Source organism: Nyctereutes procyonoides, unplaced genomic scaffold (assembly GCF_905146905.1).
Source record: "Nyctereutes procyonoides isolate TBG_1078 unplaced genomic scaffold, NYPRO_anot_genome, whole genome shotgun sequence".
NCBI lineage: Eukaryota > Metazoa > Chordata > Mammalia > Carnivora > Canidae > Nyctereutes > Nyctereutes procyonoides.
The window spans coordinates 76,838,695-76,864,120 of record NW_026575126.1 but is presented as its reverse complement, the minus strand read 5'-3'; the positions used below and the strand labels follow the sequence as shown (position 1 = coordinate 76,864,120).

Genomic DNA, 25,426 nt, shown 5'->3' with positions numbered 1-25,426 from the left:
TGCTTAATTTGAGCATGAAAGAACCTTTTATCCTCCCCAAAAACCTTAAATGACTTCCTGAACAGCTTCTCAAGTTAGCGACATTTAATAATACGAGATTCACTCAATTAAAATTTCACATCCTTTAGTTTCAACAAACACCAGGTTAAAAGGCTCTTGTGCTTTGGTTGCAGGGAGATTGTATGTAGCTGACCTATGGTCTGCCAGACTCAAATATTTAGACAGAAGAATATGTTCTGGGACACCAAGGAACAAAGAAAGAGGCCACCTGGTATTTGAAATGTTAATTAAATATATACAAAGCTAATTAACTTACAAAGCAAATCTTAAAAATTAAAGCCAAAAAACTTGAATTTCATTTTCTAGTTTCTCATTCACTGTTACCTGAGGTAAGGTAGTGCCTTTAAAAAAAAATTGAAGAAAGAGGCAGTACTCTGAAAATAATCCCGACCAGGCAGTAAAGTTCTCTCTTCCTCCAGAGACTGTTCCTTACATCATAGCCAAAGAAATCTTTCTGGAATATAGATCTCTGCTGCTCAGATGCTTCAGTGATCTCTCATTGCTTTTAACATAAAAATCAAAATCCTAATGTGACCCCAGGGCCCAACATGATTAGTCTGTCTGCCTCTCTAGCTTCTTCTTAAAGTGCTCTTTCCTCTCTTTCTGCACTTTCTTTTTTTTTTTTTTTAAGATTTTATTTATTTATTCATGAAAGACACACAGAGAGAGAGGCAGAGACACAGGCAGAGGGAGAAGCAGGCTCCCTGCAGGGAGCCCGGAGTGGGACTCAATCCCGGGACTCCAGGATCACGCCCTGGGCCGAAGGCAGGCGCTAAACCACTGAGCCACCCAGGGATTCCCTCTTTCTGCACTTTCTTTATTTTCTCAGCCACAATAGGTCTTACTTTTCCTTTAATTAGGTTGGGAATTATGTACTCTTTTCATTTAGTGGTTGCACTAGGATAAGAATGGCTGTATGCATCCTTGACTAATCAAAGTCTCATATTAGAGAATATTTTTATGATCTAACTGCAATGCAAGGACCTGAGAACACCTTATCCACCTCCATTTCCCTTTCCCAACTCACATGCTGTTACATTAATTATAAATGCTGTGTACATTAATTATAAATATGTAAGGAGAATGTTACTAACTGCCTTAGGTAGTCAGGATTAATTTAGATTTACGTGCATCTTTAACACTATTTTGCTCTCTGTTCCTTTCTGCATTTTTGACCCTCCATATGGAATTGTTTTCCTTCTGCCCAGAAAACACTTTTTATTTATTTTTTTTTTATTTTTATTTTTTTTATAAATTAATTTTTATTGGTGTTCAATTTACCAACATACAGAATAACACCCAGTGCTCATCCCGTCAAGTGTCCCCTTCCGTGCCCGTCACCCATTCACCCCCACCCCCCGCCCTCCTCCCCTTCCACCACCCCTAGTTCATTTCCCAGAGTTAGGAGTCTTTATGTTCTGTGTCCCTTTCTGATATCTCCCACACATTTCTTCTCCCTTCCCTTATATTCCCCTTCACTATTATTCATATTCCCCAAATGAGTGAGAACATACACTGTTTGTCCTTCTCCGATTGACTTACTTCACTCAGCATAATACCCTCCAGTTCCATCCACGTTGAAGCAAATGGTGGGTATTTGTTGTTTCTAATGGCTGAGTAATATTCCATTGTATACATAAACCACATCTTCTTTATCCATTCATCTTTCGATGGGCACCGAGGCTCCTTCCACAGTTTGGCTATTGTGGACATGGCTGCTAGAAACATCGGGGTGCAGGTGCCCCGGCGTTTCATTGCATCTGAATCTTCGGGGTAAATCCCTAACAGTGCAATTGCTGGGTCGTAGGGCAGGTCTATTTTTAATTCTTTGAGGAACCTCCACACAGTTTTCCAGAGTGGCTGCACCAGTTCACATTCCCACCAACAGTGTAAGAGGGTTCCCTTTTCTCCGCATCCTCTCCAACATTTGTTGTTTCCTGCCTTGTTAATTTTCCCCATTCTCACTGGTGTGAGGTGGTATCTCATTGTGGTTTTGATTTGTATTTCCCTGATGGCAAGTGATGCAGAGCATTTTCTCATGTGCATGTTGGCCATGTCTATGTCTTCCTCTGTGAGATTTCTCTTCATGTCTTTTGCCCATTTCATGATTGGATTGTTTGTTTCTTTGGTGTTGAGTTTAATAAGTTCTTTATAGATTTTGGAAACTAGCCCTTTATCTGATATGTTATTTGCAAATATCTTCTCCCATTCTGTAGGTTGTCTTTGAGTTTTGTTGACTGTATCCTTTGCTGTGCAAAAGCTTCTTATCTTGATGAAGTCCCAATAGTTCATTTTTGCTTTTGTTTCTTTTGTTTTCGTGGATGTATCTTGCAAGAAGTTACTGTGGCCAAGTTCAAAAAGGGTGTTGCCTGTGTTCTCCTCTAGGATTTTGATGGAGTCTTGTCTCACATTTAAATCTTTCATCCATTTTGAGTTTATCTTTGTGTATGGTGCAAGAGAGTGGTCTAGTTTCATTCTTCTGCATGTGGATGACCAATTTTCCCAGCACCATTTATTGAAGAGACTGTCTTTCTTCCAGTGGATCGTCTTTCCTCCTTTGTCGAATATTAGTTGACCATAAACTTCAGGGTCCATTTCTGGATTCTCTATTCTGTTCCATTGGTCTATGTGTCTGTTTTTGTGCCAGTACCACACTGTCTTGATGACCACAGCTTTGTAGTACAACCTGAAATCTGGCATTGTGATGCCCCCAGCTATGGTTTTCTTTTTTAAAATTCCCCTGGCTATTCGGGGTCTTTTCTGATTCCACACAAATCTTAAAATAATTTGTTCTAAGTCTCTGAAAAAAGTCCATGGTATTGTGATAGGGATTGCATTGAACGTGTAAATTGCCCTGGGTAGCATTGACATTTTCACAATATTAATTCTGCCAATCCATGAGCATGGAATATTTTTCCATCTCTTTGTGTCTTCCTCAATTTCTTTCAGAAGTGTTCTATAGTTTTTAGGGTATAGATCCTTTACCTCTTTGGTTAGGTTTATTCCTAGGTATCTTATGCTTTTGGGTGCAATTGTAAATGGGATTGACTCCTTAATTTCTCTTTCTTCAGTCTCATTGTTAGTGTATAGGAATGCCATTGATTTCTGGGCATTGATTTTGTATCCTGCCACGCTACCAAATTGCTGTATGAGTTCTAGCAATCTTGGGGTGGAGGCTTTTGGGTAGAAAACACTTTTTAAAATTTACTTTAATGGGAGTCTGCTGATGGGAAATTCTGTTCTTGTTTGTCTGGAAATGTATTTTGGCTGGGGATAAAATTTGAAGTTGACATTTGTTGCCTTTCAACATAATAAAGCTATTCTCTTATCTTTTCAATTCCATTGATAAAAGGTCAGCTATTGGTTTGTTGCTTCTTTTCAGATAATCTACGTTTTCACCCTTCTGGCTGCTTTTTTGGTTCTGCCCATATCCACAGGGAGTTCTCAGAAGGGGCCAAATAACTGAAATTCAGTGTGATAAATGCAATAATAGAGATGACTACAAGCTACAAGCCAGCATGAGGAGAGAGTCTGAGATTAACCCTCATTATCTGATGTAAAAATAGTCCCTGCCTTCAGGAGTGTCTAACAGAAAAAAAGACAACTATCAAAACAAATAAATGCCCCAAAGTTTTATCAAAGCAATGATGGGAGAATAGAATAGAGCCCAAAGAGGGGGTGTACTTGGGCCTATATGGTACTATCAGGAGAGGCTTCATAGAGGAGTTGCTGTTTGATTGGATGTCCAACGACAGCCCAGTTAGGAAGGACATTTAAGCAGAAAACAGTACAAGGAAAAGTCCTTGGAGAAGTGCAGAGGCCGAGCCTGTTGGGAGAATGACAAGTAGTTTGGTGTGTCCAGAGGTCAGAAGGAGGGTTGAAGGGAAAGGAAAGGGAGTGATTGGTCAGGGGCAAAAGCATTGATGGTGTGGAATGGCATCCTAATTGTGCATTTTTCTGTATAGCATGGGCAGGCACTGGAGAGTTTAAGTAGGGGAGTGACACAGTCAGATGTGAGTTTCAGGAAAATTTCTCTAGCAACATTATAGGGGATGAATTGCAAGGCTGTAAGACAGAGAGGCCAGTTAATAGTCTAATAGTACAACAGTCTGAGGGTAAAGTGATGAGGGTTTGAAGCAAAGAGTATGAAGGGAGACAGGAGAGTGATAGACTCGGTCAGATATTTTTTTTATATAAATTTATTTTTTATTGGTGTTCAGTTTGCCAACATATAGAATAACACCCAGTGCTCATCCCATCAAGTGCCTCCCTTAGTGCCCATCACCCAGTCACACCCCCCCCCCCCCGTTCGTTTCCCAGAGTTAGGAGTCTTTATGTTCTGTCTCCCTTTCTGATATTTCCCACACATTTCTTCTCCCTTCCCTTATATTTATTCCCTTTCACTATTATTCATATTCCCCAAATGAGTGAGAACATACACTGTTTGTCCTTCTCCGATTGACTTACTTCACTCAGCATAATACCCTCCAGTTCCATCCACGTTGAAGCAAATGGTGGGTATTTGTCGTTTCTAATGGCTGAGTAATATTCCATTGTATACATAAACCACATCTTCTTTATCCATTCATCTTTCGATGGACACCGAGGCTCCTTCCACAGTTGACTTGGTCAGATATTAAATGCAGGCTACTCTCTTTCATCCTAGGTGAGTTGTGGAGTGGTGTCACCTCATCACTCCCAATTAGATGGAGAAATTCAGGCTCTCCCCTCAGCATCCTCTGATACCACTCTGACTGGGAAGGGAGGACCACCTTCTTGCTCTCCCAGTGACAGTGTGGGATGGATGTGGGGGGCCTCATTGCCCCTAGGCAGTGGTGAGAGTCTTGGCTCTCTGCTAAGCTTCTTCTGTCCCGACTCGAGTGTGGGTGGGGAGAGCACCTTGCTATGGCCAGGTAGACATCAACACTCCTAGCAGGGTCTCTCCTGAGACCATAGAGGGGGATTGACATGGTAGGATCCTCCACTCCACCTTTCTAAAGTTTTCCATCTTGCTAGCTAGGCTACCCTTTTCCTAGTCCTTTGGCTAAGAAAATCAGATTTTTCATAGGGCTTTAAGGTTTCTTGTTTGTTTAGTTAGTTGGTTTTGGGTTTTTTTGTTTTTGTTTTTGTTTTGGGGGTGGGTTGTTTGTTTGTGCTTATTGGTGTTTCTGGATTGCAGGCTTCAATGAAGCTCCTGGGCCCAGGACCCAGTGTAGGATATAAAAACCAAAAATAAAACCCAGGAAATGTACCATTATTGTTGCTCCTCAGGTCCCAAGATCCCTAGCAGTCTACCTTCTTACACCCACTCTTTAAAGTCTTCTTCTCTTTGTTTTATATGTAACATCCAGGGATATTAGCTATATGGTAGGAGAAATAGGAGGAGTGCATATCCTCCATCTTGTCCAGGACCGAGAAGTCTATGACCACAGTTTTGACATGTATAGTTTTTGGTTTAGTATCTCTGCAGGGAACAGTAATGCCAGTCCAACTTGGCACACTGTTTATTAGTAGATTATTTAGTAGATTATTTCCATGTAAACTGATTTTATTTATGTTAGAAGTGTCACCCAGGATGGTTACCAGACTGTCCCTGCAGTGTTACTGGAAAGATTTTCCTGAAACTTACATGGAAACGTCCTTGCCTGATCCTAATCAGAGCCTGTTGGATCCCATTTAATTTAATAAGTAGGCCAGCAGTTTACAGATGGATGTCTTTTTAAGGGTACTAAAAACAGAGATATAGCCAAAAACCAAACAAACAGAAAAAGACCAAACAAAACCTAAAGACTAGAAGAATCCATTAAAAAAAAAAATCAGTTCATAAATAAGAGTGGGTATTGACTGTTTAAAAACCTCATTGTTTAGTGAGCTGCTCATTGTTAAATCCAGTTGTTTTCCTGTTCACTATTTCCTCTCTCTTTTTCTGCAGCAGGAATCTGATGCTGATCCATGCTTTTTAGAAGTCTCTCCTATCTACTGTACTGGGCTTCTCTGATTCTAGTGAAGTTGGCTAGCAGAAATACAAACATTGCCACATTGCCATAAAGTACAGCACTGAAAAACCCTCCATTGTGACATTTCTTTATCGACTTCAAAAATTTTAAATTCTCTGATCTAGGATACCATGTAGCCCAAAATGTAAGGTGAATTCTTTAAAAGAAAAAAAATTCTAGAGAAATATCAGGCATTGGTTGAATATTTACATTTAGATGACCTTTACAGATTCTGCCTTAAATTTGTAAGATTTTTCACAACATGAAACAGCCTCTGGAGAATCCATTATAATCTGTATTACCCTCCATACCCAGAATACCCTGTGGTCATTTGCAGTACAGTGATCTTGTTATTGGGTTATTTATTTAGGTTTTATCACATGCAAAGCACTCTTAATTGTTATTGGGGTATTTTTATAATGAATGGTTTTCTTTTTCACAACAGTTTTGTTATTTAGAAGTGATGTGTAGACTCTAGATAAAGGAGTTTCTGTTCCTGATAAGAAGGAGTTTCTTTAGTGGATAGAAGGTTCGGTGAGTTTCTTTGACTTTGAACAAAGGAAGGATAAAACAGCCTTAAGTAAGTCAGCATATTTTAGTTCCAAGGTTGTGCTAGAGGGACAAAGAGTTAAGTACAGTTACCCACAGGAGACTGTCTACACGAGGAGAGTTGTCTGTGTGCTGTGGAAGGAAGGGCGGAATACAGTCACCCTTCTGCTGCTGTGCTTTCCATTAGCAGCTCAAATGGAACCTTGGACCTGTCAGTCTGCAAACTAATAAGACCATGATGAGTACAATATAGTTTGATAATTTTACTTTAGAAACAGTGAAGTCCTTTTTCTCTGTGTATTGGTGATAATTCTATTAAGAGTGGATCACTGCCAGTGCCAACCAAGTAGTAGGTTGTAGGTATGGCTTGCAGAATCCACAAAGCAGTGTTTTAAAACTTAATTCCTTATCTTAAAAAAAAAGATATTTTATGTCTTAGTACATACAGTTTGTGATTTATGGAAAAATTGAGAAGGTTAGTACAGAGAGTTCTTCTATGCCCTAGATTTGCTGTTACTGACACCTTACATTGGTATAGTACATGTGTTACAATTAATGAACCAATATTGCTGCATTATTAGCTAAAGGCCATAGTTTAGATTTCCTTAGGTTTTGCCTAATGTCCTTTTTCTCTTCTGGGATCCCATCCAGAAGAACACATTATATTTAATGTTCACATCTCTTTAGGCTCCTCTTGGCTATGGCATTTTCTGACTTCCCTTGTTTTTGATAACTTTGACAGCTTTGAGGAGTACTCATGAGGTATTTTATAGGAAATTTGTCCAGTGTTTTTCTCATAAGACTTGGGTTGTGGGTTTTTAGGAGGAAGACCACAGAGAAAAAGTGTCATTTTCATCATATTGAATCAGGAATGCATACTGCCAACCTGAGTTACAACTAGTGATGTTGACCTTGGTCAGCAAACTGACATAGTGTTTGTCAGGTTTCTTCACTGTAGAATTACTCTTCCCTTGCCCTTTCTGCACCTTTACTCTTTGGAAAGACATCACTATATGCAGCCCATATGTAAAGAGTGAGAATTATGTTCTGCGTCCTTGAGGGTGAGATATCTACATAAATAGGTGTATCTCTTCACATTTATTACTTTATTCAATCATTTTTTTAGTTTTTAAAAAGGTTTTATTAGGGATCCCTGGGTGGCGCAGCGGTTTGGCGCCTGCCTTTGGCCTGGGGCGCGATCCTGGAGACCCGGGATCGAGTCCCACGTCGGGCTCTTGGTGCGTGGAGCCTGCTTCTCCCTCTGCCTGTGTCTTTGCCTCTCTCTCTCTGTGTGTGTGACTATCATAAAAAAAAAATAAATAAAAATAAAATAAAAAGGTTTTATTAGAGCACACATCAGCAGGGGGGAGGGGCAGAGAGAGAGGTAGAATCAGACTCCCTGTTGAGCAAGGAGCCCCGTGCAGGACTCCCAATCCCAGGACCCTGAGATAATGACCTGAGCTGAAGACAGATACTTAACCAACTAAGCCACCCAGGCGCCCTCATTTTTTATAACAGTATGGACTCGTATTTATTTTATACTTTGGGTTATAATCCAATTCTACTTTATTTCTTTTCTTGCTCAAATTATTCTGGCTCTGACTACTGGGATCTCTTTTAGTTGGCTCTTGGGCTTCTTTAGCTTACTCCCATCAGTGTTCAGGGGTTTATCTGTTTTTGTTTTTAAGCACTTTCTTACTTTCTGGCTCTACAAGATGCTCCAGGCTCCTCCTGGATATTTCCTGCTCCGGTCTTAGAATCAGTCATTTCCTTCAGGAGCCTGGTTCCTTTTTTTGTTAAATGGTGTTAAGAAACCAAGATCTGGGTGAAGGTGTGCTTGTTGCTACTAGGATGTTGTGTCTTTTTCTTTTCTTTTTAATTTTTGTTTATTCATGAGAGACAGAGAGAGGCAGAGACAGAGGCAGAGGAGAAGCAGGCTCCCTTTGGGGAGCCTGATGCGGGGCTCAATCCCAGGACCCCAGGATCACGACCTGAACTGAAGGCAGACGCTCAACCACTGAGCCACCCAGGTGCCCCAGGGTGTTGTTTCCTTTAAGCCCTCTAAAAGGTGTTACAGAGCAAATAAATTGTGTGAATATTCTAGCCTTTGTATATACACATAGGCTGTAAATATTTCTACATGTATCTGTGTCTATATTAAGCTAAACATACTAATGTCTCAGACTCTAATCCATTGCCAACGTGACTCACTCTAGTCTTCCCTTTTGCTTATTTGTGAATTTCCTCTCCAACAGTGAGAAACCTAGCACCTAATATCAGTCATCTATTTACTTAATTGTTCAGTTCCAATATACATGGATAGCAGGATTAGAACTTTAAACCCTAGAATACAGTGCTTGTATGTAGTTCCTTTTGTTTTTAATCTTAGAGATAACACTCATTTCCAGAATTACTTAGGTCAGCACCTTTTCCTCTTCCTTTCCTTCAGTGAAGTTATTGCATACATTTGTAATATAGTTAGATTCTCACATAGAGTCTGCTCCTCTTCCTGGGATCTCCTGACCTCTTAAATAATTTTTTAAAAAATTTTCATACTTTTATAGTATTTGTACTATAAAGTTGTATAGGTTTTGAAAAGTACATAATGTCATGAAAAGAGTGAACATCTTTTCATATGCTTATTTGCCATCTGTACATTTTCTTCAGCGAGGTGTCCTGATCTTTTGCTCATTTTTAAATTAGATTTGTTATTTTCTTATTGTTAAGTTTTAGGAATTCTTTACATACTTTGGATACATGCCATTTATCAGATGTGTTTTGCAAATATTTTCTTCCAGCCTGTAATTTGACTCTCCATTCTCTTAACTGTACTTTCTCAGAGCAAACATTTTTAATTTTAATAAAATCTGGCTTATCAACTTTTTCTTTCATGGGTGATGCTAGGTTTCCAAACTCAAGGTCACTTAGGTTTCATCCGTTGTTATCTTCAAGAAGTTTTATAGTTTTATAGTACATGTTTAGGTCTAAGATCTTTTTTGAAAGCTGTAAGATTTATATCGAGATTTTTTTTTTTGGTTTGGGTTTTTGTTTTTTGGGGTTGTTCGTTTATTTGTTGCATGTGGATATCAAGCTTTTGAAGTACATTTGTTGGAAAGACTATTCTTCCTCCATGAAATTGCCTGTGATTTGTTTTCAAAGATCAGTAGACTATATTTGTGTGGGTGTATCTGGCCTTTGTATTGTTTCACTGATCTATGTGTCTATTCTTTTGTCAGTACTATGCAATCTTGGGCAGCCCGGGTGGCTCAGTGGCTTAGCGCTACCTTCAGCCCAGGGCCTGATCCTGGAGACCCGGGATCGAGTCCCACGTCAGGCTCCCTGCATAGAGACTGCTTCTCCCTCTGCCTGTGTCTCTGCCTCTCTCTCTCTCCATCTCTCTCTCTCTCTCTCTCTCTCTCTCTCTCTTTCTCTTATGAATAAATAAATATTTTAAAAAAAGAAATGGTAAAAGGGGACCTTATTGCTTTGATTCTGATTTTAGTTAGAAAGTGTTTGGTTTATTACCATTAAGTAGGAAGTTTACTTTAGAGTTTTGGTAGACGTGTATCAGGTTGAGGACATTTCCCTCTATTTCTAGTTTGATGAGAGTTTTATTTATTTATTTATTTATTTATTTATTTATTTTTGCTGAGAGTTTTAAATAATAAATCAGTTTGGATTTTTTTTAAAGATTTTATTTATTTATTCATGAAAGACAGAGAGAGAGAGAGAGAGAGAGGCAAAGACACAGGCAGAGGGAGAAGCAGGCTCCATGCAGGGAGCCCGACGTGGGACTCGATCTTGGGACTCCAGGATCACACCCTGGGCCGAAGGCAGGCACTAAACCGCCGAGCCACCCAGAGATCCCTGGATTTTTGTTACATACTTTTAATGCAATTATTGATATGATCATATTTTTCTTCTTTAGCCTATTGACATGATGTGTTACATTAATTGATTTTCAAATGTTGAACCGGCCTTGCCGTACCTGGAATAAATTCCACTTGGTCATGGTGTTTAGTTTTTTAATACATTGTTGGATTTGAATTACTAATATTTCATTGATTTTTACATGTATGTTCATGACAGTTACTGTTTTGAATTTTCCTTTCTTTATAATGTCTTAATCTTGTTTTGATATTAGGGCAATGCTGCTCTCATAGACTAAGAAGTGTTTTCTTCAATTCTGTTTCCTGGAATAGATAGTGAGAATTGGTGTTCTTTCTGAAATACTTGGTAGAATTCACCAGTGAACCTGTCTGAAATAGAATGTTGTCAAGCCACTGCTTGTATCCACCTCTCAGCCTTTCTGACCAGCTCCTTTCTTTTTCCTTCCTTTCTTTTCTCTTGGCTTCTTTTGCTTCTTCATTTTTCATATCACCTGGTATGACTGCAGTAGCACCAACTTAACTCAAACATCTACCACTTGGTTCAGTCTCAAGTGCCAAATTCTCAAGAAAAGACACATCTAGATATAAGATCATATCATCTGCAAACATAATTTTACTTCTTCCTTCCTTATTTGGATGCCTCTTACTTCTTTTTCTTGCCTAATTGCTCTGGCTAGACCTTCCAGTAGTATGATAAATAGAAGTGATTAAGCGAGCATCTTTGTCTTGTTAACTGATCTAAGAGGAAAAGCTTTTTCAGTCTTTCACCATTGAGTATGATGTTTATAGTGGGTTTTTAGATATGGCTTTTATTATGTCAAGATATTTTCTTTCTATTCCTAGTTTGTTGAGTATTTTTATGATCAAAGGATGTTAAAATTTGTCAAATGCTTTTTCTGCATCAATTGAGATAACCACATGTTTTTTTACCCTTTCATTCTGTTAATGTGATGTACTTCATTGATTTTCCTATGTTGAACTATCTTTGCATTCCAATAGTAAGTCTCACTTGGTTTGGTGTATAATCCTTTTAATATGCTTCTGAATTTACTTTGATATATATTGTTGAGGATTTTTGCATCAGCGTTCAATTGGCATGTCTGTCTCTCTCTCTCTCTCTCTCTCTCTCTCTCTCTCTCTCTCTCTCTTTTGGTAGTATCTTTGGCTTTAGTAGGTAAGCTTCCTAAGGCTGAGTAAGAAAGTATTCCCTCCTCTTCAGTTTTTGGAGAAGTTTGAGAAAGATTGGTATTAGTTCTTATTTTAAAGTTTAATAGAGGGGAGCCTGGTTGGCTCAGTGGTTGAGCATCTGTCTAGCTTAGAGCATGATCCTGTGGTCCTGGGATTGAGTCCCGCATTGGCCTCCTCGCAGAGAGCTTGCTTCTCCCTCTGCCTATGTCTCTGTCTCTTTCTCTGTGTCTCTTATGAATAAATAAATAAAATCTGTAAAAAAAAAAAAGTTTAATAGAATGCAACAGTGAAGCCATCAAATCCAGGGCTTTTTTTTATTGGGAGATTTTTGGTTACTGATTAGATCTCCTTATTAATTATTGGTCTGTTTATGTTTTCTGTATCTTTGTGATTTAGTCTTGGTAGGTTTCATGTTTCTAAGAATTTGTCCATTTCATATAGATTATCCAGTTTGTTGGTATACATTCATAATAATCTTTCCTAATCCTTTTTATTTCTATAGACTCAGTAGTAATGTCCCTACTTTCATTTCTGATTTTAGTAATTTGAGTCTTTTCTCTTTCTTTCTTAGGCCAGAGTTTTGTTAATTTTGTTGATCTCTTTGAAGAACCAGCTTTTGGTTTCAGTGCTTCCCCCCCACCCCCCCTTTTTCCTATTCTTTATTTCATTTCTGCACTAACCAGTATTTCTATCCTTCTGCCAGCTTTTGGTTTAGTTCTTTTTTTTCTCATTCATTAGATTATAAAGTTAGGTTGTTGATTTGAGATACTACTCCTTTTTTAAAGTAAACATTTATAGCTATAAATTTCCCTTTTAGTACTGCTTTTGCTATGTCCCGTAAGTTTTGGTATGTTATCTTTTCCTTTTCACTTAGTCTCTTAAATATCAGCTAATTTCCCTTATGATTTCTTCTTTGATCCACTGGTTGTTTAGGAGTGTATTGTTTAAGCATCACAGATTTGTGCATTTTCTAGTTTTCTTTCTGTTACTGATGTTTAACTGTATCTCATTATGGTTAGAGAAGATGCTTTATATGATGTCTCTCTTAAACTCTATTTAGATTTAATTTGTGGCCTAACATATGATCTGTCCTGGAAAATGTCCCATGAAAACTTGAGAATATGTATTTTTTGTTGTTCGACAGAATGTTCCATTAGTTCTGGCTGATTTACTATGTTTTTCAAGTCCTTTGTTCCTGTACTTCTGTCTGGCTGTTTTATCTATTATTGAGAATGGGCTACTGAACTCTCCAATTCTTATTGTAGAGCTATCTATTTCTCCCTTCAACTTAGCCAATATCTGCTTTATATATTTTGATAATCTATTGCCTACCTTGTCTCCCACAGGCTGCATGCAGGCTGTCCCAAGAACAGTTCACAGTTGCCTGCAGTGGGGATGGGCCATGGGAGGTGGGTAGCTACTGCCATCCAACATGAAATGGACTGAAATCAACTGCACTTGATGGTCCAAACCTTTCCTTGAAAGTTGCAAGCCTTCACTAGACTCCAGAGTTCCAAAATAGTTACATCAGACTGATTCTGCCAGTATAACTTTTGTCTGGGTTGGAGAAGGATTCCTTTTTTTCTGTTTAAAGATTTTAAGTAATCTCTACACCCAATGTGGGGCTCAAACTCACAACCCTGAGATCAAGATCAGCCTCTACCAACTGAGCCTGCTGGGTGCTGCCTAGGTGGGAAGAAGGATGCCTGATGCTTCTTCCTACTCCACTATCTTCTCCGAATCCTGTACTCCTCTATTTTGAAATTTGTACTTATAGTTTAACTCTATAAAGTTTAACCACCGTTGCTGTCCTCCTTCAGCACAATACAAGAACTTCCTAGTACTCTTCTATGCAATTAATGCGTGTTTTGATGGATTCATATAAATCCCACTGTCTTGGTTCCCCTTCGCTTCTTACATCCCGGTTGAGTATGCCGGATGCAATTTCCTTCTCACTAGCCTAGTAAACTTAGTCTTTTTCCCCCTTGAATGTCTTTATTTCACTTTCTTGAATAATCATTTATCAGAGTAGATAATTCTACATCAAAGTGTTTCCTCTTATCATTCTGCAAATAGTATTCTGTTGTCTTCCAGCATAGTCTTCTAGAATCTTTCATCATTGATGAGCTGTCTGGTGTTATTCCTTAGTTTGGTGTCTCCTGATAAACTCAACAGCCAATAACATTTGTTAAGTTCATTTTGATAATGCTGTTCATGGATTAATTCATTTGATTCTTAAAAAATCCTGTGAGTCATAAATATTTTTTTTTTCCATAGGCTAATAGAGCATAAGCACAATTAGATTCAGTCCCAGGTGTTTCAAAATACAAATGACATGATGACCATGACACTATATTGTCTCGCAAGTGGTACAGAGCAGTCAGACAAGATAGGGAGATAGAGGTAGATATCCATTGAGAACAGTGCAGATCCCCACCCAGCTCACCAAGAAGCAGTCTCATGGATCTCCTTCAGGGTCAACTCTGAGAAAATTTTTGCCACCTTTGAGGCCTTATACATAATTCAGTGTTGCTCAAAGATGCCTCCCTCTTGGACATACAAATTTGCAATCTGTAAAGGGAGGGAAGGAAGAGCTATCACTTCCCCGAGCCCTCCTTTCTTGGAGTAGAAAGGGAATTGTGTGACGCCATTTAGGTCTTGTGCAGTGTTCTCCTAACAAAAACTACTGACAGAATATTTTACCTTCTGTGATACATGTAGAAGTTGTGCTTATCAGAGGACTGATTGCTCTCAGTAATTACTTTCAGAAAAATGTCAGAGAAAATTGACATTGCCAAGAGGACTTTATGCGAACAAAATTGTAGATGAAGATTGAAATTCCAGAAATTGAATTTCCAGATTTAAAAACTTTTTAATTGCACTTGGATATATCTAGATTCAGTTACGTTGTTGTAGTTTTGCTTCTCAAAGTGGTTCCTCAGAAGAAGGAAACAACTCTGCTCAGTGCTCTGCTCAGTGCTCCACTGTTGCAGGCAGTCAGGTGCATTTTGAAGTCTGTGTGATCTTTGCCTCCTCTTACCCAATGAACAAACAATGCAGTTGTAGTTAAGAGCAAAATCCATAAATCTAGGAGTCTCAAGTACTACCACATCACTCTTTTTTTGTGTGTGTTCCAAACTGCCCTGGGATTTTCTCTACTTCTTCCCAGTTCACATGTACTTCTGCATTATGAGAAGGCTGGCAGTCCCTCCTCCATCCTCTGACCAGTGGATGGTTGGTTTGTCAGTGTTACTGTAGTTTGGTGGACCAAACTTAGGAAATAACTGACACTAAGATCATAACTTCTTTTTATTTTTTTAATTTTTATTTATTTATGATAGTCACACACACACAGAGGCAGAGACACAGGCAGAGGGAGAAGCACGCTCCATGCACCGGGAGCCCGATGTGGGATTCGATCCCGGGTCTCCAGGATCGCACCCTGGGCCAAAGGCAGGCGCCAAACTGCTGCGCCAAACCGCTGCGCCACCCAGGAATCCCAAGATCATAACTTGTTAAGAGTGTGAAAATTCAAATGAAATGTATGAGTCCTTTTTTTTTGGGGGGGTGGTTAGTGTTCTTTTTTATTTTTGTATTATTCTATGTTGTCCATTGTATGTGGACTTTGAGTTCTGGCTGTAATTTTACCCAAAGAAAGGGCTGATCTTTGCCCTCAGCTTCTAGGAGGTGATTTCCAAGCTCTTGGAATGTCCTGCCTGTGAAGAGTGTCTTTGTTTATCTGGGGGCCTTGGGTCACACTTGATTGTTACACTAAGCATGTGATTTGGGGTAGGTACTTGACCTTCAGAGGAGCTGGAAAGTAAAGTCAGCCACTCCACAATTAACTATGTCTAGGTGACCAAGTCCCTATTACAACTCTGGACATTGGGGTGCCTGGGTGGCTTAGTTAAGTGTCCGATTCTTGATTTTGGCTCAGGTCATGGTCTCAGGGTTACGAGATCGAACCCTGTGTAGGGCTCCACTCTGGGTGTGGAGGCTGCTTAAGATTCTCTCTCTCTCCTGCTCTGTCCCTTCACACTTCCCTTTAAAAAACAAAAGCAAAAAAAACAAGCCTGGACATCAAGGCTCAGGTGAGCTTTCTACATTGGCAGCACTCCATGCCTCTTCTTGGTGAGATTAGCTCTGACCACTACTCCAGTGAAAGAGGACGGCTGGAAACTTCGTGCATGGAACCTCTCCTAGAGTCAGTCCCATGTGGGTCTTCCCTTGGCTGATTTTAATCTGTGTCCTTCTGCTGTAATAAGCCATACTATGCATAACAGTGCTCAGTGAATTCTGTGGGTCCTTTTAGTGAATTGTCAAGCTGAAAGTGGTCTTGGGAACCCCTAAATTTACAATTGCCAATTGATGACAGAAGTTAGGGTGGTCTTGGGGGACAACTTTGTAGTTACCTATCTGTTTTCAAATCCCAGATTCACCATTTCTCATTTTTCTTATCTAAAAAAATAATGATACTCTGTTTTACAGGGTTATTGTGATGGCTAAATAAAGTGACAAATATGAAGCAACTAGGATAGTGCCTTGCCTATAACAGGCTTTTAATAAAGGGTCTTCCAAGACTAAAGGTGCTGATAATTTGACTTTTCAATAAAGAAAATACTACGGTATCACGTGGAGGAATATTTCCACAAAGTATCTCCAATGGTGACTTTAATAAATAGCTCTTAATCTGCTCTTTTTAACTCATATGCAGGATTTCCTCATTTTTTAATTCTTGGGTGTATAAAAATACGATGCCTTTGAATGATTAGAACTTTTTCAGTAGCTACATAACATTTATAATTTAAAAGCTGGAATAACTTGGGATGCCTGGGTGGCTCAGCAATTGAGCGTCTACCTTTGGCTCATGGTGTGACCCCGGGGTCCTGGAATCGAGTCCTGCATCGGGCTCCCTCCGAGGAGCCTGCTTCTCCATCTGCCTGTGTCTCTGCCTTTCTCTGTGTCTCATGAATAAATAAATAAAAATCTTTAAAGAAAAAAAAGCTGGAATAACTTTAGCACAGCATAGTTGAGGCATGAGATTGACAGGCTGAATGGTAAGAATTTTTGTGACGTTTTGAGTTTGAAGTAGCTGTGGATATAGACTTGTCTATATGGAAAATACTGTTGAAACTAATAGGAAGTCAGTTATTCATCTACAAAAAAAAAAAAAAAGGCAGAGTGCTCACCTATACTGCCTAAACTATTAGGAACCTGTTAAGATATGGGAGGAATATTTCTCACTGTGGCAGTTTTATTTTTTTAATTATAATTTTGCCAGACAGGATGAAAGCTGTATAAGCAAAACAGAACCAATCAAAAGCAGAGCAGGCTGACTTTAGAGGTCTGCATATAAACCTTTTGTTCCCCTTGCATTTGCTTTGGAACAGTCTCTGTTGTGCTGTGGTAGAGAAATAATTGATAGACAGCATTCTTCTCCTCCATGTGCTCATTGTTTAGACTCTATGCTGAGGAAGGTTGAAGGACACTAAGAATTTGGAGCATACAAATTATTTTCGGTGACTTTTAGATCAGTTAAACAAAGGGAATTACCTTGGAAATATTATACTTAAATAAATTCAGGGGTGAAAAAATCTTTTTGCATTCCAAGATACTTGAAACACACCATGGTTCTTATTAGTTCTGTCATTTTTCTGGTTTGACAGCTAACAGTGTGTGATAGTGTAATGACCACAGGCTCTTGAACACCCACAAATTTGAATCTTGGCTCCCCCATTTACAAGAGGATAGGACCTTTGTCATATTTGTTACTTAGCTTTTTTGGACTTTTGCCCTTGTTTTAAAGATGAGAATCCAACAACATGAGTTTTGTTTAAGTGGATTAGCCAAGCCAGAGAACCAAACATAGTGCCTAGTGCATAATAGGATGCTTCATAAATATTGGTCAATGCCATTGTCATGCAAATCTTTCCTCCACCCTGTTTGTTGGCTTGGGTTGTTAATAATATGCTCTTCCCTTGCTTTGAGAGATTGGTCATTACTATTTTAAATTTTGTTTTTTAGTTTTATCAGAATTCTACCTAGATAGTTTAAAAAGTGAAAGTTTATTATAAAAATCAGCAATTCCTTATATTTTCCTCAAACATACCTGCTTTTCTTCCTCAAGCAACAACCACTTTCAGCTTTGTGTAACTGGTATTTGTCATTACATCTCTAAATAACATGCTTAATATTTCACTTCATGAAATTTTTCCCAAATTATTGCATTGAGGATTTCCTCCTTTCTATTTTTTTCTCCTTTCTTTCAAAAACTAGTCTTACTTTAATAAAATTGGGTCTCTTGATCTAATCCTTTAGTTTTTTATTTTTATTTTTTCAGTACCCTCTCTCCTGTTTTCTATCATTTTTACTCTACATTCTAGGAAATTCTCTTAAGTTTTTTTTCTTAACTGTGAATCTTTCGTCTTATTCCTATAGTTTTAAAACCTAAGATTATTTTCATTCCTTGAGTGTCTTCTTTTTATAGGGTAAATTTTTTTTATGGATTCAGATTATCTCATTTTTCTGATAGTTGTTTTAGTTTAGTTGTTTGGGTTTTTGTTTTGTTTTGTTTGCTGTTTTCTCCTTGCCTATGCTTTGTTTACTCTGTTACTCTTTTCTTTTGGTTTATTTTTAGTTCTCTTACTAGAAGTTTTCTTTAGATGGTCACTAGTTGTCTGCTCATATCTAAATGGGAGACTAAAAAATATATTGAAGGTCCCTAAGTGAGTGGACTGGGCTTGATTTTATCTTAAAGAAATCTAGCAGAATCATTTCCTTAGGAAAACTCAAACTACTTTTCATTCAGTGCTGTTGGATCAGCCAGAAGGTCTCCTGTTTTTCCCCAGGCTGCATGACCATCAGCGATCAGGAAACGGGCAGGGAATAGGGCTGTCCTGAACTCTCATTTTTGGTATGATAGCCCTGTTCTCAGCTCTACCTGCTACCCCATAATCCATGGATTTTTCTCTCTATTGTCTTATGGGAATAAACCTCCTGTCTTCTACTGGGGTGGGGGCTGGGTAGATTGGGCAGCTGCTCAGCTGTGTTTATGTACAGGATGTGGAGGGAACTTGGGATTCTAACCATTATACATAGAATATAAATCTATCTTTGGGTTTTTTTTTTTTTTTTGTGTGTGTGTGTGTGTGTGTGTGTGTGTGTGTGTGTGTGTGTGGTGCAGGGAGTTGGTGCTTCTACTCCCACTTCCAGAAGTGACTGGGCCACCAGTTTCTGGGCCTTTGGGGAATTCTCAGGCATAAATTGGGTCAAATCTTGAATTTTTCTATTGTTTTTTTTTTTAAATATTTTATTTATTCATGAGAGACACAGAGAGAGAGGCAGAGACTTAGGCAGAGGGAGAAGCAGGCTCCCTGCCGTGAGCCTGATGTGGGACTCCATCCCAGGACTCCGGGATCATGACCTGAGCCGAAGGCAGATGCTCAACCACTGAGCTACCCAGGTGCCCTGAATCTTGGATTTTTCTATTTGCTAGCTTAAGATGCAGTTCTCTTGGGTCTGCTAAGCCCATTATTGCTCATCTTTCATCTTTCCATCTTCTAAAACTTTGATGGTGTTTTCTCCTCATCTCTTTGCTTTCACAGGTAATAGATCTTTTAGGTATACCTTTAGTGTCACTTTAGTGGGATATCCAGAAGCAAAAGTACATGCATGTGTTTAATCTGCTGTCTTTAATAAAATCTTTTTAAACATCAAAATAATAAAGAATTTATTTGTCATTATTCTTTTCAACGAAATTTTTCCTCTGTGAAAAAGAGAAAATGATGAGAATAAGACCCTTCATGCTGTAGTTCTGGACAACCGGAACACTGGCTTATCTACCCAACAAGGCCACAGATCCTTAGCAGCCTGGCTTTATTTAGCTAGGGCTATACCTTATTGCACTTGTAGTATGTTTTTGAGATCATCTGTGACCTTTTGAGTCTCTTTGTAATTCTGCAGAGATTTGCCTCTTTCCTTACTGTTGGATCTGAGGAATTCTTGAACTAGGGTAACCTCAAATTTTGTGATTTGGGCTTTTGTTCTTCTGTTTATGTATCTGTGTCTTTCAGCAGTATTTTTCTGCCAGTCATATCAGATTTTGCCCTTTTAACTTCTGCCTTTTTGCATGAATAGTTTGACTTTGAGTTATTATTTAGTATTCTCAGATTGTCTTGAGGGGGCATGCTTAGGTTCATTTTTGTCTTAGGAGTCTGATGGCTTAGTGTTAATTTAAGAGTAACCCACTGGTCTAGACTGAATGTTTATGTCCCTTCAGAATTCACATGTTGAAGACCTAGCATTTGAGACAAGGCCTCTAAGGAAATAATTAAGGTTAAGTGAAGGTCATAAAATGAGGCCCTGATGTGATAGGATTGGTGTCCTTGTAAGATGAGATATCTCCACACGCACTGAGAAAGGAACCTTGAAGCCAGAGTGAGAAGGTGGCCATCTACTGGAAGCTTCTTCTTTGACTTCTAGCCTCCAGAACTGTAGGAAAGTTAACATCCACTGTTTAAGCCATCCAGTCTGTGGTATTTTGTTATGGTAGCCCACATAGCTAATACACCTGTCATGTGTTACATCTGCTTGGGCTTCTAGTTTATTTTCTTAGACGTTGGCAATCAGAGTTGTCACTTGTCAGATGTTAGCTTACACTTGTCATATTTGTGCAACTGACTTCCTCTATTTTAAGCCGGAGTTAGGATTCTGTAGTCAGAGGAGACCAGATCTAACTGCATTAGGGATTAGGGAACCTAGCAGCCTGTAGCAGGTGACTTTTTTTTTTTTTTTAATGAGATCATTGCCTATAGTTTTGTGAAAGTTGTGTTTCCAGAGGATGTGTGCATGTTTGTGTGTACTAGACTAAGAAAATATGTTTCTTATTTTAAGTTGTGGTGGAAAAAGATTTTAAGTCTGTTGGTCTAGTTTAAGCTAATCCTTTAGTCCCTGTTAGAATACCCATGACAAGTGATGATGGTTGGAGTTTGAGGGAAAAGGAAGACCTAGAGATCTAAACCCCAAAGGAAGAGGCATAGGGAAGAGGAGAATTCAGTTATTTGCTTCACCCAGCAAGTGAAGCAAAGCACCCCTGGGAGGATTTTTCTAGTGGGACCAAACTCCTGGAGGGCTTGGGAGTGATTTATCACATCTTTCTCTGCACTCCCAAAGTGCCTTGTGCCTACCCTCACTCACTGCACACCCCAGGTTATATTATCATTATTTCTTCAGTGTCTGTGACTAAGCCAAGTCCATAGTTAGCACTCCATAACTGGTATAGGTAGGAATAAAAGGTAGCCATCATTATTGGCCTTATTTTACTGTCATACACGGTAATGACATGTAACTCCTGCATTAGCTGGAGTGTTACCCCAATTCCAGTAAGGTGTGAGTATTGCACCTCCTCTGGTGAATACACTGTGAAAACAGCACATTGAAGCCAATAGTAGCAAAAGCCCATTCTCTGTCTCAAGATGTCAGTAGAACAGGTGGAAATGTTCTTCATCGTGTGGTCCTCTAGCTTTCTTAAGAGGTGAGGAGAAAGAGGCTAGGCCTTTGTATGTCCTAAGTGCCAGCATAACTTAAAAGTCAGATATATTTGCAAAGCCAGCAGTTGATATGGGGTAGAATGGGCTAAGGAGGTAACTACAGAAACAATTCTAATATGTCATGGGCCAAGTTCAGGATAATGAGGTCATGTGGCAGGTGAACTGTCATCATCTAGAGGGATTCAGGAAGACTTTCCAGAGCAAAGGGGGTTTATGAGGGAACCTGAGGCATGAGTAGGTGTTAATCAGACAGAAGGAGTAGGATAGGAATCACACGAGAGGGAGTTTTTACCTCATGAAGAGCCTCCAGATGGAGGTTTGATATTTATACTGTCCGTTCTCCATAATGGGGCTCTATTCTGTTGTAGGCATAGTGAGCTCAGAATCTCAGTCTACAGAAGGTAGAAACAGCCAAAACTGGCTCCATCAGCAGGAGGACCATCACAGAGTCTCAGTAGTGAGGACCTGTGTTAGGGTGGTGTCAAGACAATAGAAATACTACTAAGGAGGAATCCACAGGGCCTGACGTTTTTTGGATAGAGGAGCCAGGGAGGGGTCAGGGCACTTTTGATTCTGGACTTCTGAGGCTCAGTATCCAGGGATGACTGATGATTTTCATGGTAGTAAAGAATATTTGAGAGCAGTCTGTCTTGGGAGGGAAAATGATGGGGAGATGGAGATTTTGTACATTGGGTTGTAGAGTTCATAGAAGCCCTTGGGGCACCATTTCAAAGAATAGTCTTATTAGAAGAAAATTTCTCATGATTCATAGATAGACTAAACTTTTCCATTTATTTGTTTTTTTTTTTCCCCCACTAGAAACCTCTTAGCTGTTGGGTAAAAAAATCACATGTAACTGGAATTTAGCATATTTTAATATTCTGGATCCAGGAAGCTATACATTTTCAGTATTTCTCTTGGGTAGAACATGAAATTGTTACTTCACTTGGTTTGTAATCAGGGCTTTTTAGAAGACAGCAGCTTAACCGAACGATTTGTCTGTTCATAAATCAGGTATCTATGTATTATATATTTACACAAATGAGTTTCAAATAGATGCTTTGAGTCAAAAAGCCTTCACAGTTCAATTAGTAATACCTTCAGAGCTTCATCAACTTATTTTGTTTTCTTCATTCCTGGTCATTATTATGCAATGACTTTTGAGAAGCAATTTTCTTAAGAGGACAAATTGGATTATTCCCCTTTAGTCAATTGAATTCTTAACAAGGCTTTCCACTAATGAGGTACTGTATCCATGTTAGGTTAAACAGGCCAGTTTGAGCCATTTAGTTAGCATTTCAGAATTAGGAGTCATTGATTAAAGCTCCACTAATAACTCAAGGAAAGTTTAATAATAAAATGAATTCTAGGGGATCCCTGGGTGGCTCAGTGGTTTGGCACCTGCCTTTGGCCCAGGGCGCGATCTTGGAGTCCCGGGATCGAGTCCCACGTCAGGCTCCTGGCATGGAGCTTGCTTCTCTTTCCTCTTGTGTCTCTGCCTCTCTCTCTCTCTCTCTCTCTCATAAATAAATAAATAAATCTTTAAAAAAATAAATAAAATGAATTCTACTAGGTGCTGCTAACACAACCAAGAAAATTCATACCAAATAAAAAGTGGCAACAACAGGAATTAGAATTAGCTAGTCAATTAACACGTGATAATGCCAAAAAAATTTAATTAACCTTCCTTCAGTGATACTGCTGAAGATGAACTTGACTTGCAATTCCAGGATGAGTTCTTTATTCAGCAGTTGGGTCTTCCACGTCCAGCATGGCAGCAGTCCTAGGGGAAAAGAACCCCTCCCCCCCGCCCTTTGACTGTCGTTCATTCTGCTTTCATATGGAACTATATCTGGAGCATGAAAGAACTTACTTTAACTTGATAGGGAGAAAATAAATCAGGCTTATTTTTGAATTTTTAAAATATTTATTATTTTATTTTTAATGGATGTTTTTACTTCTGACATGACATGAAACTGTTTCTTTCCAGTTTAAGATTGGTAGAGAATGGTGGACATGGATCGATTATAACCGCTTCCAAGAGCTCGTGCAGGGATATGAAGATAGTGGTGGATCAGCAACTTTCAGCGCAGAGGATTATATGGCGAAAACTCCTCACTGGGCATTATTTGGTGCCGGTGAAAGAGGTTTTGATCCCAAGGACACACGATATCAGAGAAAGAACAAATCAAAGGATATTTCTGGATGTTGAGATTATCTGACTGCAGGTTACTGAAGGACAAGAACTGATGGCCCCAGAAGGTTCTCACCCTCCACGGTGATTTTTCTCAAGGACACATTACACAATTATATTTCATGTAAAGGAGATTGTAAGGCTGCACATGGGGACACGAGTCACGTCCCAGGGTTGGGACTCAGCCCCACCATTTCTTTCCACAGCTCAGTCCCTCTCTTGATTGGACTTCTTAGAGGACCATCATTTCAGGGATACAGTCATTAGAATGGAGCTGATGGTTCTGAGTTATAATTTGTCAGACTCGCTAAGATGCTATTCCAGGGGGTGTTGTAAGGAATGAATGTGGGTTTCTCTTCCCCCTCCTGGGCTATTGGCCTCTGGATTGTTCCACCCCAAGGTAAGTGTATCTGCTCCCTCCAGGACCTCCATCTCTTCCTTGTATCTTAAGATAACACTTCCCGGGAGTCATTCAAGTTGTCATAATTCTTGATTATTTTTCAATACCATATAGATTACATTAAATTTTTGCTTAGTGCCAGCCCTTTGTGAAATTGAATTGGTCTAAATGTACTACTAGATCTCATTCCATTCTCATACAAATTGCCATAGAAGGTATGTGGGGGCTGTATTAATGTCAGAACTCTTCTATAGGAGGAATGGCCCTGTGATGCCATAGAGTAATTAGTGTCAGACAGACTTTGAAACTCAGTGCAGTTTGCTTTTGGTTTAAAAAGTCAGTGTTTAAGCTCCTAACCTACCCACAGAGCAGGTCCCTACTTTCTTTTCCTTCCTGTAGCCCGAGCTACTTTACACAATCTGTTCTTTTAGGGTTCAAGTTTTTTCTGATTGAAAACATCATTAAATGCTCAATAGTTTTTAAAAATATTATAGTTATTTTTTAAAATTCCTATATCCTAAAAATTTAATTAATAAAATCTTTTGTAAAGAGTAAATTTTTCTTTTGTTTTAAAGATGTTTCTAGTCCTGTGGTTCGAAGCCCTATCAGATAGACCTCCTCCTTATGTAACAGCTATTTTATAAACCCTCTATTTTCTGCTGAAGTAAAATTCCTAGATAATATAACCTGCCTACTTGCTCAGTTGATAACTAGGCTCTGTATTTATTTCTAAGTGATAGAGTCAGAACCCTTCTCTGTTGTGCCATGGGAGGGGAAGGTGGCAAAGTATCACAGAAACCATCTTCAAACTTCTATTTGGTCTCTTGTTCTGGTGACTTAGGAGACAGACAAGAGACAGGAGTGGTGCAAGCCAGTGAGGCAAGATCACACTGAAACCTGGATGAGTTAGTATTCATTGAACAGAGATGCAAAAACACCCTAAAGTGGAATGAAGTTAAAAAAGCAAGAGCTTATGCCGAGGGTGGGAGGCTGGAGGCAGAACATGCAGGGCTTTGGACTATTGTCAACCTCTTTTTTAACCACAGTAAGGACTTTAGTGAACCCACTTTCCCTCTAAAACAAAGAAAATATAGGCAGAGTGACTAAAAATCAGTGAATTTTAGAATTTTGACACTTAACCAAATCTTCACAATGAATTGAAAATCAACTTTAAGAGATAAATCAATAAAATTAATTGTCAACTTCTCATCACAAACTGTGAAGGCGGGGTACTGGTTGGCTCAGTGGTTAAGTGTCTGCCTTTGGCTCGGGTCATGATCCTGGAGTCCTGGAATCAAGTCCCACATCAGACTTCCGGCAGGGAGCCTGCTTCTCCCTCTGCCTGTGTCTCTCTGTGTCTCTCATGAATAAATAAAATCTTTAAAAGAGAAGGAAAGAAACCGTGGAGGCCAAAGTACAGTGGGGTGGTTTATCTTCAGAGGGCTGAAAGAAAAGACTTTAAACCAACAATTCTTTGTCTAAATCCTCTTTCAAAAATAAAGAAGAAATTAAGACATTTCCAGGAAAACAAAAAGTGAGAGAATTCACCTGCAAACCTGCCCTACAAGGACTACTGAAGGGGATGCTTCAGGCTCTGATGA

General features: G+C 39.1%; 1 protein-coding gene across 1 annotated transcript in view; it reads left to right on the top strand.

The window, feature by feature from the left end:
- LOC129519965 (S-adenosyl-L-methionine-dependent tRNA 4-demethylwyosine synthase TYW1) overlaps positions 1–23,966 on the top strand; it is a 213,518-nt gene extending 189,552 nt beyond the window's left edge. The window contains exon 16 of the mRNA XM_055340814.1: positions 23,222–23,966. Coding sequence (XP_055196789.1) covers positions 23,222–23,443 — 222 coding nt within the window. The 3' untranslated portion in view covers positions 23,444–23,966. The remainder of the gene's footprint in view (positions 1–23,221) is intronic.
- Positions 23,967–25,426: the final 1,460 nt, after the last annotated feature.